The sequence below is a fragment of the Haliotis cracherodii genome, unplaced genomic scaffold (assembly GCF_022045235.1).
Source record: "Haliotis cracherodii isolate W230 unplaced genomic scaffold, xgHalCrac1.p SCAF_15, whole genome shotgun sequence".
NCBI lineage: Eukaryota > Metazoa > Mollusca > Gastropoda > Lepetellida > Haliotidae > Haliotis > Haliotis cracherodii.
In genome coordinates, this window is record NW_027266270.1 from 15,490,342 (window position 1) to 15,504,934 (window position 14,593).

General features: G+C 39.6%; 1 protein-coding gene across 4 annotated transcripts in view; it reads right to left on the reverse strand.

The window, feature by feature from the left end:
* LOC139462312 (gamma-aminobutyric acid type B receptor subunit 2-like) overlaps positions 1-14,593 on the reverse strand; it is a 164,195-nt gene that overhangs the window by 23,242 nt on the left and 126,360 nt on the right. For 3 of the 4 annotated variants that reach the window (XM_071243944.1, XM_071243942.1, XM_071243946.1), the window contains exons 8-13: positions 14,279-14,488; positions 12,820-12,880; positions 12,200-12,277; positions 10,466-10,616; positions 6,420-6,552; positions 4,335-4,442 (exon numbers count right to left, since the gene is read on the reverse strand). In XM_071243944.1, the coding sequence (XP_071100045.1) occupies positions 4,335-4,442; positions 6,420-6,552; positions 10,466-10,616; positions 12,200-12,277; positions 12,820-12,880; positions 14,279-14,488 (741 nt within the window). The remainder of the gene's footprint in view (positions 1-4,334; positions 4,443-6,419; positions 6,553-10,465; positions 10,617-12,199; positions 12,278-12,819; positions 12,881-14,278; positions 14,489-14,593) is intronic. The other variant, XM_071243943.1, reaches the window with a different exon arrangement.

Here is a 14,593-nt window from a genome sequence, read left to right on the forward strand (position 1 = left end):
GCGGGCTCTTCAAGGCTCTTCAAGAACCCCCCTCCCCCCCCAAAAAAAAAAGAAAAAAAAAAAAGAAAAAGATTACACTTGAAATTTTATAACGTCATGCATCAATTTTGTAGGTTACTGTTCAACCTGTATCTCCTGAGAATTACATTAGCTGAACGTTTCTTCTAGCTGCGATGGAGATCGTTCACCCTTCAAATTGATGGCGCTCATTGCGGGATCATACCGCATCGCTAAGCATTCCTCGGAAGGGCTATATATAGCAGTTTGTCCATTTCATCTTTACGATCAATATACCACAGATTAATTAGCTTATCAAATTAAAAAGTATTTGTCGATTGCTCCATGAAGGCCAGGAATTACCCAATCCAGCAGTGTGGTCAGTCACGTGATACATCATTCAGAGCCCAGCTGAGGCTGACAAGGGGTATAAATCACTTTGATTCTTCCGATAATATAATTTACAACCCCAGAAATACCAACCAGTCACGGTATATTACACGGTATTCTTACTTTACGGAGAAATAAGATGAATATTCCCCCTGACTACATTCAGTTACTCATTGATCCAAAATTCCCTAGATCAAACAGTATCATTAAGGACCTTCTGACTTCCCAATTTCTGCTATTACATTAGTGGGTGTGAACGGTTTTACGCCGCTTTTACCAATATACAAGCAACGTCGCGAGGGAGAGAAAAGGGCTACATATCATACCCATTTTGGAATCGAACCCAATTCGTCATCGTAGCGGGCGAACGTTTGAACAACTTGACACAGCAACTACCTTCTGTTAAATAACGTTCTAATTCATTTTGAAGGCAGCAAACTGACAAGGCCTCTACTATGTTACAAAATTAGTGCCACAGTCATCTGGTTTCTCTTAGGCTAAAGACTCCTACTATTCAAGACTGTCTGTTACTGCCCGTAGTTGGTGTAAGTAATAGAGTAACACACAAGTGATTATTGATGTGTCCCTCCACCCAGCACTGTCTATCATTGTTACAGCGTTGATGGTACGCTAAGCATTGAAGACTGGTACTTTGTTGGTAAACGCTGGGTTTCACGTCCATACCATTTGGAACATTGCTCAACGCTATGGCTGATCATGGTTCTACGGCGGGACAAGAGCAGTCTCGGCTCGCCTAATGACTTTATTGATATTTATAACATCGCTTCCCAAATGGAAAAAAGGTATGAAACACCAAAGTACGATAACCGCAGGCGATAAGGATGCAACACAATTAAGTGTAAAATCTAATATGGTCGACATAGCGGAAAATCACGGATTTGACATCAACAGTCTTACAACGCTTTGATACTGACATAAGCATTCCGGCGCCGGTATAGAGGCAGGCCCCCGAGCACGCAATTTTAGAATAACAGCCCATATATAAGTCCTTGATCGTTGCTGTAAATCACCTTGAGCTAACGTCGGTAGATCGCTGGTATGTTTGGTAGGCGCCCGAACATAGGTATGTGCTTGTAGACACTGATTTCATGTTAAAGTGTAGATAATCAATTACTCTGAATACCATTACCTTCCACTTAGTGTGTCTGTTATAAGATATATACATGCCTCTAAAGCTTTAATGCTTGTAAATAGCTTGCACGCGAGCGAGGCCTTCGTTTTCTCGGTGAAAAGTCGACCAATGATACACCGTCGAGCATGCCATAGGTCGTGCTTATCTACCTCAGATTGATATTAAATGTACTACTAGTAATTTTTAAAATAGTGAAATATCATTGACGTTTTTGGGCCAACATTGAAAATGAAGACTGTTCACATTTACGTGTGTCAGCCAATTTAAGCGTGTGAAAAACTACTGCCATTTGCTTCTGTGTTTCAACAATTATCAATAAATGTCATATCGGGAAAATGGGGAAGAACACTTTTCAGATCGGATATGATCAGTAATGCCTCCAAGTTAAAGTGTCTTTACACAGACCCATTGATAATACTCTGTTCGATAAAACACGCGAGACACTGACATGCATCCGGGCCATCTGAGCCGCGCTGATTATAACCAGAAAGTCTCATCGGAATGGAGAATGAACATTCCTTAAAAACCAATATTAATCATAATGCAATTTCGATTTTATTATTTCAATATCCTAGTCGAGCTTATACTTGAAACAAATGTTTTGAAAACAAAGTAATAAAACTGCTTGGAGCTATTTCAATTTTCCATGTCAATAAATCCCCAACAAGCAACGGCATGTAACACTTGTACTTCCGCATTCTCTGCATGGTGAAGACCCGTGGCTCCAGCAAACTGGCACACGGAGCCATGTGCTTTTCATAATTCTGAATCTGAATATAACATTAAGCACAGCATAAAATCCTCATCTGCTGGTTCGGTTTGGTTCAAGTGGGGAGAATGATAAAATACGTAACCTATATCGATTTCTGTCTTTGAAGGAATGCGTAACATAATGGCATGGCAGTTGAAGACGCCAAAATGAAATCTCTGTATGAAATCCAATATGGAACGACTCAGTTGCAAGGTTTACGTAAGCAAATAACATGTTTGGGATATCTTAACTTCTATTTACCAGATGTATAAAAATACTATTCTCCATGCATGAGTGAGTGAATGAGTATGGTTTTTACGCCGCTTTTAGCAATATTCCAGGAATATCACGGCGGAGGACACCAGAAATGGGCTTCACATATTGTACCCATGTCGGGAATCGAACCCGGGATTTCCGGGTGACGAGCGAACGCTTTAACCACTAGGCTACCCGACCGCCCCCTCCATGCATGATTCTTAATTAGCAGGCATAAGAATATATGTCTGGGCATTGCAAACCTCACTTCTTTGGATTTCATAGTGATAATGAATATTGCAGTACGATATTAATAGTGAAATGTCTGAGGTTTTGCGAGTAGTCATGTGTTGAGGAATAGAAGAAATGAGGACACCTTTAATTTTATTTGTAATATCTCGTGTGCTTTCTACTGACATAGATACAAATGCATCTAGCAAAGGAAAGAGGATCGTAGAGGTCCTGCTTCAAAAGTTTCCCCAGCACAATACAACTCTACTGAGAATGAGGGATTGTGGGACAAATCAGGAAATATTTTCGAACAATAATTATGGAAGGTTGGTTTATAAGTGAAATCGAAAAAAAGCAATTATAAATTGCCCTGGATTGTCTTGATATGTATATTTTAAAATTTAAATAAAGAGTACGCCAATATCTATAACACCTATGTTTCGGATAAATGATAGATAAGGTAACGTTTTGACAACCAAATGTTAATTTCAATTCAAAATCTTAAATCCAAAGTGTGCTTAGTGTGGTCTAACGACAAGCATTGAGGTACAGTTTTACTCTTCTGACCAGCAGGGCCTATGTAGGAATTATAAAGAAACATCGAAATAATATAGAAAGTGTAAATACTTAGTCACAATCATAATGACATATCAGTGTAGATATAGAAATTCAAATTGATAACCTCACTAAGGTTACTGAAGTACCAAGTGAAGAAGTCAACGCTAGCAAGAATCTATACAGTGACTTCTTTTAGTTGACCAATATCAGAATATGCATCGAAAGTCTGGGATTAATGCTCAGCCTATGGAAATAGATTTGAAGAACTACAGTTTGGAGCAGCAAGGATAGTGACTAGACGTCAAAAGATTTCAAGAATAATCAAATGACGAATTATTCCAGGTATAGAAAGAATTCATTTGACGATAAGCAGTGATCATATCAATCAATCATGACATGATAATAGTCTGCTCAAAAATACATCCCAGGAACCAAAAGTTTCCAATAATGGTATACTGTTGAACCATGTTTCTGTTGCTACAGATAATGTCAACTTAGTATTGTTACATGTCCACGCCCTTCGCTAACGTATCACTACTATATCTGTCAAATGGTTAAATATTAGCGGTACTGCACATTGCACATATTTGAACATGTTTCATATTGATGTTATAACTAAAAAAAGACTGTGTATATTTCATTGATGCCATAGTCTTGAAATGCCAAAACGGAGATGATCTCGTAAGTGGATAACTTTTGTACAATCTAATTGTGTTTTGTATATAAACTACATTGATTAGACATAGGCTACGGTGTTCTTGCACTACAAAATACGTAATATGACTTTACGACTCAACAGGTTACCGTTCACATGCGTTCTGTCATGTAAGCCAACCTGACGGCAGTGATTGAAACAAATACCGCCATTCATTATACGTTTCCTCTGCCTGATTCCCAAACTTCTGTGTAATGACGCTCAGTGTGCTTGGTGATACATGCACCGTCGGCACTAATGGCCTATTTGAGACTAATCAGATACACAACAAAGGATGAATTTACCTTCTTATTGAGTTTGATGTTGGTGAAAATAGCGTGTACCCTCCACGTCTTACTGAACATGGCTCCAAATGCTAAAGTGAAGCCCAAAGCTAGCACCCAGGCACGGATCTGGAAGAAAACGTTACATGTTAAGGCTGTGGTAAAAACAGTGTTACTACACTTCATCTGATTTAACGCTGGATTGGTGTCAGGAAGCGATGTGAAACAACAACCTCGTCTGATCTAATGACCCACAGAGAACATCGTGTTAGCTGCCACGACTTACCAAAGGATCACAACAGATAGGCGACCTGCTCAGCCAAGCTGGTGTAACAAGGTTATCACGCTCACACAAAACACAGAACATGTCTCAAAGTTAGATTAGGACGAGCATGTACTATAGATACCAGAAGGTTGTGATCAAATAATGTTAGCAGTCGAGTTACATCACATTATGTTGTATTGACGAGTCTCAGACCGCATTGAAGTTGAAGTAAATGGGGTCATTACGGTCAGATAACACGTGGAAACTTCTGTCGCGGGACTCAAATGAGAATATATATCTACACAAAAATGCTTCTGAGGCTGCACCTAATAGAATGACTTTCGGAACAGCGTCCATTCCATTGCATTTGTTTGTAATGTGTTAGCAAGGTCGAGGAATACACGCAGGAGTATATTGACTGACAAGGAATTGAATATACGGGTAGTTTACGCGTATCTGTTTGATATAATGACAGCACATTCGAGGAACTGTTCTTCTCAAGGCCAATCAGATATCTGAAGAGGATGTTAATGAGGCATTGAAATAATGGCGCCTATCTATAAATCAATTAGAGGCTATATACACCTAACAGGCTCTCGAAAGATTACCGACATTTGTTTTGCATAGCGTACACTTCATATTAAGGACAACGGTTCTTTCATTCCTGAGTTTATCGCGCCATTAAATAATCAATACATGCACTCTTAACAAACTGTTTGTGGTCTTAATATATATTCAATGTTATGGTAATTTGTTTACATAAAATTCATAATTTATATCCTTACATGATTGATCGATAAGATAAATATGAATATCGACTGTTGAAAAACACAAAATGAGACCAGGAGCCTTGAGGGTTGTTGAATGTCCCTAAGTCAGGACGTAACACAATGTGCCCTCCATTTAATATAATTCGAGGAGATACTAGGTGGTTCATAAAAACATCAATGTTTATTGGGAAAATAAACATATTGTTCTCAAAAAATAATATCGAACGCGTCTGTCATGGATGCAAAAATCACATGAGGCATTGACGTCGAATTCAGGTGATTCGTCTCCACTCAGCTTTTTTTTTGTCACACTATATTGGCCAAAGCAACATCAATGCGCCATGCGGAAAATATACAGGAATATTTATGCATAGACAGTCTGACATGTTACGCGTACATTAAATATAGCTGGATTTCTTATTTAAAATTGACATCTGAATCTTAAGTATACATGTGTATAATATATAATAATATGATACCGTGGACGTACTGTATAGGTAGACTGTATACTTATGTATGCTGCTCTACACAGGTGTGCCATGATATATTCGAAAATTTATTCTGTAACTGATTATGAAAAACATTAATTTATTTCAAACGAAGAACATGTCATGAGAGTCTCTATGGAGTGCAACTGTGAAGCAACATTTCGAACATATTTGTGTAGTTAGTCACATTTTTACGTTGCTAAATGTGTGGTAAAGTACCATTTCATTACTAAAAGAAAGATTTTACAAATTATATAATTAAGAATCCAAATGTTTAAACATTATTGGTAATGGTAAAAAAGTACTTTTCCATCAATTAGATGTTAAATCAACACAGTTCACTTCAACGTATCATAAATATATTTCACATATTTGTGACATTTCAGCCTAGTTCAAAACATGTTCATAAATTATGTTTCACTCATATCTGTAGTCTTTATTCCTTCCTTTCGTGAATTTCATCTGCAATTTGAGTATGAATGATGTTTCTAGTGTAGTCATAATAATCCATGTTATATCCATCAACAAATGCTGGTTTAATCAACATCTAAATTTGTAAAAGTGAATGAAACATTTAGCTCACCTGACACAAATAGCGGAACAATGAAGGGGAGACAACTCCACCGTCCGTTCCCAACAGGAACACACTGAGGTAACACAGGATACATCCAATGATAATCAGGTTGTTCATATTTGGACTCGACATCTTGATATATCTAGAAAAAAAAACATGATAAAATTGGTCACAATCTTGACGTGACTGGTAAATAAGAACAACCAAAACATGTGTTTAATCAGCAGAAATCTCTACTAAACTCCGTGTCCATTGTACGATTCCGACTGTATGATAAGTAATACTATGTTCTTATGAATTGCTATCTAACAGTGATGACTCCAGGTGTTCGCCAAGAAATGTTCAGGTCATTCAGATTGAGACACCACATTAACATCACCGTGACATAATAGGGATTGTTGTACAAAGATTTGTGTTTGTTTGTTGTTTAAGCCATACTCAGCAATATTCCAACAATATGACCGCGCTATGCAAATAATCGAGTCTGGGGCAGACAATGCATTGATCGACATCATGAGCATCGATCTTCACAATTGGGATACAATGACATGCATCGGCGAGCCTGATCACCCGATCCCGTTTGTAACCCCCTACGACAAGATAGTTTGCTGAAGACCAACTCTAACACGGATATTGACGAGTCTGTAACATCGAGGGTAATATTTAGGATACATAATGCATGACTGCTTATTCTTTCTGCAGAAATTCTGCGTTGTCCAGAACTCACTAAGGTGTGTATATTTGGCAAAATGCCGAACTGTTTTCTGTGTATGGCCAGATGGTACGACTATGTTTGATAGTGGAATAATATTATAAGGTTTTTTTTCTGAAAGAAATGACCAGTCACAGCCTGAGATCCATTCCTTGTTGTAAAACATTTTTAGAAAAACACAACCAACCCATCTTTCAAAATGTCCCTCAATGACTTGCTGCATCAGGATCATTTGGCCTGTTTCTTATTTTCTTGTTAACTGGCCGTGTTCGGAGTACGTGTACGTGGACATTTTGATGTGACTGTGCATGACTTTTGATCCTTTGACTACATGATTGAGCACGTCGAGAGGTGACTGGAATGACATTCATTAATCAAATCTGCAAATTGTATATCACGCTTGTTTATTCTCCACTAATAATCTCTTGGTAATCGGCATCTGTTTGCAATATCAATATTTCTATTTGTACAGTCCTAGCTAAACTGCCGTTAAAAAGAAAGTATACACCCATATTTGATGGTGGCTAAAATGAAACGGACAAGAAATGGTTATTCGATGGTGATGTGTTTGAAACGGGTATCATAGTTGTGTTGTAGCCCTCAAGTTTTCCGACCGCCTCCGTGGTCTAGTGGTAGAGCGTCCGCCCGGAGAGCGGAAGGTCCGGGGTTCGATCCCCGACCGCGTCATACCAAAAGACGTTAAAAGATGGTACTTGTTGTTACCCTATATGGCGCTCGGCATTAAGGGGCTTAAACAAGGACTGGTCGGCTCGGAGTCAGTATACTGTGTCTGAGGGGGTATTCATGCGGCATGGTATCTCAGTGAGCTAGCACTATAAATGGGCATCAGTCCGGACTAGTACAAGCAGCCACACAAACACACACACGTACATGCACGTCGCTATATAAGTGCAATAATCTTGGACGCGACGTTAAACCCAATTTCACCTCACCTCACCATAAGTTTGCCGTCTTTCGGTGACGTTTTAATAATATTTGTATGTTTTGGTCAAATCCAAGTTTCAAGTGTACACTTTGCTTTTTCCCTCCAGTTAAGTATAATTATTGTTACAGCAGGATTTCTTGGTCAAATCAAATTTTCAAGTGTTTTCTTTCTTGCACCTTCTGTTATGTTAATATCAACCGAAATGTTTTTTACTTAGTGAATAATTGATTTGTATGAGAGCTTTGTCTTCTTATAGTTTACATCATCTTACACGCTTTCTATCATAGAGGCGACTTAGTGAGTCAACCTCGTTATGCATGACAATGACTGAGCTATAGAATATAATTTTAAACAAGGGAACAATGTTTTTCGATTTATTAAATTGCAATGTCTTGCAATTGGGAAAAGAACTCTGCAACGGCACACATATCGGAAAAGGCAAATTGATAGAAAAATATTAATTAAATCCATTTACGTTTCCTACTTCGCGACCAGTGTCGATGCGGCATCCATTATGACAATAGCTGCTGGGACATTAGAAAACAGAGAAAAAGGTTACCTGTTACTTACGTTCAGTACATCACACAAGATAGAGACATATATGATGCGTTTTTAAAGATATATAGTAGGTAATTAGATTCTTGAGTAAAACATCGCCTTCATCAGGAGCTCTGGTTCCCGGCTGATTACCATACCATGTTTGGCGGCTGTGTTCTCTGCCTCAAGTTCTGTATCACCCACACCATGACGTTCACATTGCCAAAGAGCGGATCCCCTTATTTGCATTTCGCTTAAGGAACTAACCCTTCGGTAATCACACACGTGGCGGCCCCGTCAGGTCATCAATAATGTCTTTTCTGCTGCACTTTGCGCTTTAATCAGGCCACAGACAATTGCCTGTCACTTTAACAACTCAAGCAGCCACGAGTAGGGCCCCAATCAAAGCAATTTATAGTCACCGGCTCAACGAATCCAGCCAACCAGCTGAATTTTTATGTGCAACTTTAATAATGCCAACCAACTTGCAAAATCTCAATCGGTATTGCCGGGCCCCAATCTCGGAGGAGTGATTTTTAGAAGTTTATGAAAATTTTGATTTGTTCAAGCGCCTAGGGCTGACGGTCTGAAATGTGTTGAAATCTGCATTTAGTCTTCCCAGCATTAACCCGTATTGGTAACGACATAGGATTTACGTGTTGAGGTTCTATAGTGAGCCCTCCTTCTGAAACCGGCGATTTCTGACAGGCAGGAATCAATTGTAGCATTTTAGATCCTATTATGCCGCATATTGACAATAAAATCCAATAATTCATTCGCCTTAGTCGCTGGATCGGCATTATGTCTAATAGCAGCTTGATCGACTGGGCAATTGGAAGGCAGTACCCGCTACGTCTAAGGCCTCTGCGAACTAGTTTAATACGGTGGAATAACGACCGCAAGGGCTTTGATTTTTTCTACGGTTTATGATAGGCCAGGGACGTTATACCCTCTTTGACAAAAAACTCTAATCTTAAACGTGCATAAGATCTGTCAACCTTCTAACGCTGATTTGAACTTTACAGCTCCTTTCAAAGTAAGGATATGATATACCGGCCCATGCTTCATCAGTTGACTGTCGTACTCAGCATGGTTTGTTGCAGGGATTTTTAAGCTTAACGTTGTAAATGAAATTTCGCCGTTTTCTCTTTCAGTGTTAATCTAATTATCAGCTAATATGCAGTTTTATAAGGGCCTGGATAATGTTGTTTGTGTAGAGGCAGCATTGATCAGGAAGGTTTTAAAGCTCTTATCACAATATTGTTACACATTCTCTGAGATGGCTAATTGCTTCTAAATAGTGTCCATTTGTAGACGTTGCGTTATGGGACATCGGTTCAGATCACTATATTCCCCTCCTGTCGGACTAAAGATGGCCTGCTTTATTCCTGAAAGTGGGAAGGTCGGATGCTTGATGATCTGGCACCAACGTTGGTGTCCCGCATTACACCATCAAACTTAATCTGGTATATTTTCCAGTCATAATCAAATACATTTGGCCTTCCGTAACGACACATCGAAAGGTTACAGAGGAGTGGATCAATGTCATGCAATTCTTTGCTCCTCGTCAAATTCGACACGAATGGCGCATCTCATTGGAAGGTTCGCATCAAGGACCGCATAATATTAGATTCCAGTAGATAAGGGCTCGTCTTGAGCGGGATATAGGAAGCGATCTGTCTCCGACGTGAGAGTCGCTGTCTGGATGAAAACGGACCAACAACTGATCAGCACTGGAGGGCATATATACTTCATATATATATATATATATATATATATGGACATTTGTTCTGAAACCAAACACAAAAGCCTAAGACCAACCATTTTGGAAGGGATAACTAACACAGAAACACATATCACCTGTGTCTTCTGTACAGAATGTTGAGTGTTAGAAAGCCCACTGCCATGATGATACCGAGGGCAGCCAACACACACAGGCTGCTGTACACGGCCACGGACACCCGGCGCATCTCCGGGTATTCAATGTTCCGGTCTTTTGGAGGCCCACTTCCTGTTAAAATTGAAATATTAAAACATTTCGAGTCTTATCCGTATATAATGTCTCAATTTAATAGCTCTATATAAAAAATAATCAGTTTGAGTTCAGTTTCCGATTATGTCCACGCTCATCAATCATACATGATTAGATATGTTTGTGTTGTTGGTCAGATTTAACACTGACCAGTATTTCAGTATGTCGGCCTGACATTGTTCGAATAGTGCCTCTGTTCACCCCACAGTGATGGGGTACCCGGTAGGATGAAATGGCAGTGTGGTTGTAAACTTTCTAGCGCCTCACGGGGAGCTGGGGTTGTATACTCCCCAGGGAGCTGAGAAGGGTTGTTGAGTGCACACTAATCCATTGACCGGAGTAATACATGTCTAAGCGCTTACAGCATGCTTATGCATGGAGTACAGCGCTATATAAATGGAATAGTTGTAGTAGTAATAGTAGTAGTAGTTGTTGTAGTAGTAGTTGTAGAAGTAGTAGTAGTAGTAGTGGTAATGGCAGTAGTAGTAGTAGTAGTAGTAGTTGTAGTAGTTGTAGTAGTATTAGTGGTAGAAGTAGTAGTAGTAGTTGGAGTAGTTGATGTAGTAGTAGTTGTAGTAGTAGTAGTAGTAGTAGTAGAAGTAGTGGTGGTAGTTGTAGTAGTAATAGTAGTGGTGGTAGTTGCAGTAGTTGTAGTAGTAGTAATAGTAGTAGTAGTTGAAGTAGTATTAGTAGTTGTAGTAGTAGTTGTAGCAGTACATGTAGTACTAGCAGTACTTGTAGAAGTAGTAGTAATACTTGTAGTAGTAGTAGTAATAGTTGTAGTTGAAGTTGTAGTAGCAGTGGTGGTGGTATAGTAGTTGTAGTAGTGGTGGTGGTGGTGGTGGTGGTAGTAGTAGTAGTTGTAGATGTAGTTGTAGTAGTAGTAGTGGTGGTGTTATAGTAGTTGCAGTAGTGGTCGTGGTGGTTGTGGTAGTAGTAGTAGTAGTTGTAGTGGTGGTGGTATAGTAGTTGTAGTAGTGGTGGTGGTGGTTGTGGTAGTAGTAGTAGTAGTAGTAGTAGTTGTAGTAGTTGCAGTAGTGGTGTTGGTGGTGGTGGTGGTAGTGGTGGTGGTATAGTAGTTGTAGTAGTGGTGTTGGTGGTGGTGGTAGTAGTAGTGGTGGTGGTATAGTAGTTGTAGTAGTGGTGGTGGTGGTGGTGGTAGTGGTGGTGGTATAGTAATAGTAGTAGCAGTATCCTTGGAGGAAAGCCCAATGTGAGGCAGGTCGTAAATGGTCACTACGATCACGACTGACAGACCAAAGACCATAAACTTGGATTCTGGAATCGAACCTGGGACAAGCTGACCCTGGCAGGATCAAAGAGAAATGCCACCTTTGATCAGTTGCTCATAACTACTTCAACTATTCCCAATTCGATAATTGAACCAGTGATGTACGAAGAATTTAGAAGATAACCATTTCCAGAATCATATGAACTGTCTATCAAGATCCCATTTAGATGATGGGCATGTATATATTATTCCCTATCAAATGTTGACGATGCAAGGTGCTCGCAAAACGGTGAAAAAGAAAGGCTGCATAGATTATTCGTAATCGTGTCACCTCTCCACTGGATTTCCCGGTGAAAGTTGAGACTATCTGTTGAGGCGTGGTATTCACCTATATCCACCATTTCCCCATCTGGATAAACATAAACGTCAAAGAATTTTCAGAAAACCAGGTAGTGAGTGAGTGAGTGAGGTGATAACATGTTAACACTTGTGCTAAACTGGCGGGCAAAGAAAGCACGCACCCATGTTTGATGGTGCCTCAAAATTAAACAACCAGGAAATGGTTATTCGATGGTGATGTATTTGATGCCGGTGTCAAAGTCGGGTTTTCGACTTTCAGTTTGCAGTGTATCAGCGACTGTTTCCAGCCTAGTAACGATTTGATAACGTAAGTTTTAGTCAATTCCAAATGTCAAATGTATTCTTTCTTTTGCCAGTCAGTTTACGATAATTATTGTTACAGCAGAATCGCCACTATGCAAGAATGAACCCACGTATCCACGTGAACATCAGTATGACAAACGGACGCATTACCTACAAGGCTACCCGCTAAAGATATATATTTTTAGGTAAAAGATAAGTTTACGTTAGTAAGTAATGTTGCAGGTATAACACGGCCAATCATCTTTGTATCCGTGATATTTGTTTTTAACAGACACTCAACATCCTCACCTGTGATTTGCCGGATGCGGATCTGCCCGAGACGATCGCCATTGTTGAATTGAACCCTGCCCTTGAGATATACAAGCAGGTGAGTATATCGTGGTGCAGATGCATCTTCATCACATTTTACAGAAACTCTTTATGACACATCTTACATGAGAATTTGTCAACAGCCAATCTCTCAAATGTAATTTTAAAGTTTACAAACTACAAAAAAAAATTTCGCTGAAAGGATCTATTTAAATTGTGCGTGTTTGAACACGATTTCTACTATATCAACTGGCAGGACAAATGTTTACAATACAACCACCTTGTAATAGCGTACTTAGCTACCGATGAAAAGAAACGATGACGATTATTTCTTTTGACATTTCGTGCACGTCAGTCTTTGATTATTGATAATCCAGCTGATTTAGGCATTCTTACAATGCCTTTTTTTTCTCACACATCAAGCGAGCCAACGTTAGATTGCGTTTTACTTTATACAACCTAAATCTATATCATCCCTGCGGCAAATGCCAAAACCTGGAACTTTATACACGATTACATCAGTGAAAAAGAAAATTCCAATCTGATCTTCGGTAACAAAGTCTTACAGAAACGGATATTACAACATAAGAAATGTCAGCAAACAGGAAACAGCGATTTTAACCCGCCTTAAGTAATATCCTGATTCATCAGTAAGGAAGAGATTTATAGGCTCACATATAATCTGTTCAAATCATTCAAATATTCGGTTTTTCATATATAGAGCTTAGAAAAATTATTATTGTGGGCGATGACAACACACTTTCCGAGTGTTTCAACACAACGGCGTTTTGGGAGCAATACATCAGTGTCATGCTGATGTAGCATACTTCTTGTTAACATGGTGTCAGTACAAAAGATTCTTCAGTTAATAGTGAGTGAGTGAGTGAGTATGGTTTCACGCCGCTTTTAGCAATATTCCAGCAACATCACGGCGGGGGACACCAGAAATGGGCTTCACACATTGTACCCATGTCGGGATTCGAACCCGGGTCTTCGGCGTGGCAAGCGAACGCTTTAACCACTAGGCTACCCGACCGCCCCTCTTCAATTAATATGTATTATAATGTTCAATCATTACCACATGCAACGAAGTCAAACAGATCCAGAGGAATAACTGACGTTCCTTCCAGATAAACAATGGATAATGGATGTAACGACTTTTGTTGAAGATGTTTATGTTAACAGAGGGATAATGAGTTGATATAATCGTAATTCAAAGAAGTTCGGATTTCACAAAGTCTCAAAGAGCATGCGCAAGTGATCGACTTTTCCTATGTCAATACAAATCCCTTAAGGGAGATAACTCACGTTACTTCTAAGATAAGTTTCAAGACCGGATGTAACAGACTGATTTATTAGGTTCCGTGGTTTTTGAAACAATAAATCAAATAGTCCCTAATTATCATGACGTATTGGGCCAGACTCTAAACGACTGTACCGTCACTCCGAGGAAGTTCGTCTCATTGAGCACCTTGCCGACGTTGGGCCCTCTGAACGTGTCCTCCGAGATGAGGTTCGGGCTGGTACCCACAAGAAGAGTGTCGATGGCTTTGGCGATCACCCACACACCGTCGTAGGCGTAGCCGTGAAACTTGCTGAACTGGGTACCGCTCCACTCTTTATAGAGGGCTTCGTAAGCCGCTGGACGCTGAAAGGATTAGAAACACAGTCAACGAGAGTGAGTGAGTGAGTTGGGTTTAACGCCGCTTTTAACAACATTCGAGTTATATCACGGCGTGTCAGATTAATGTTG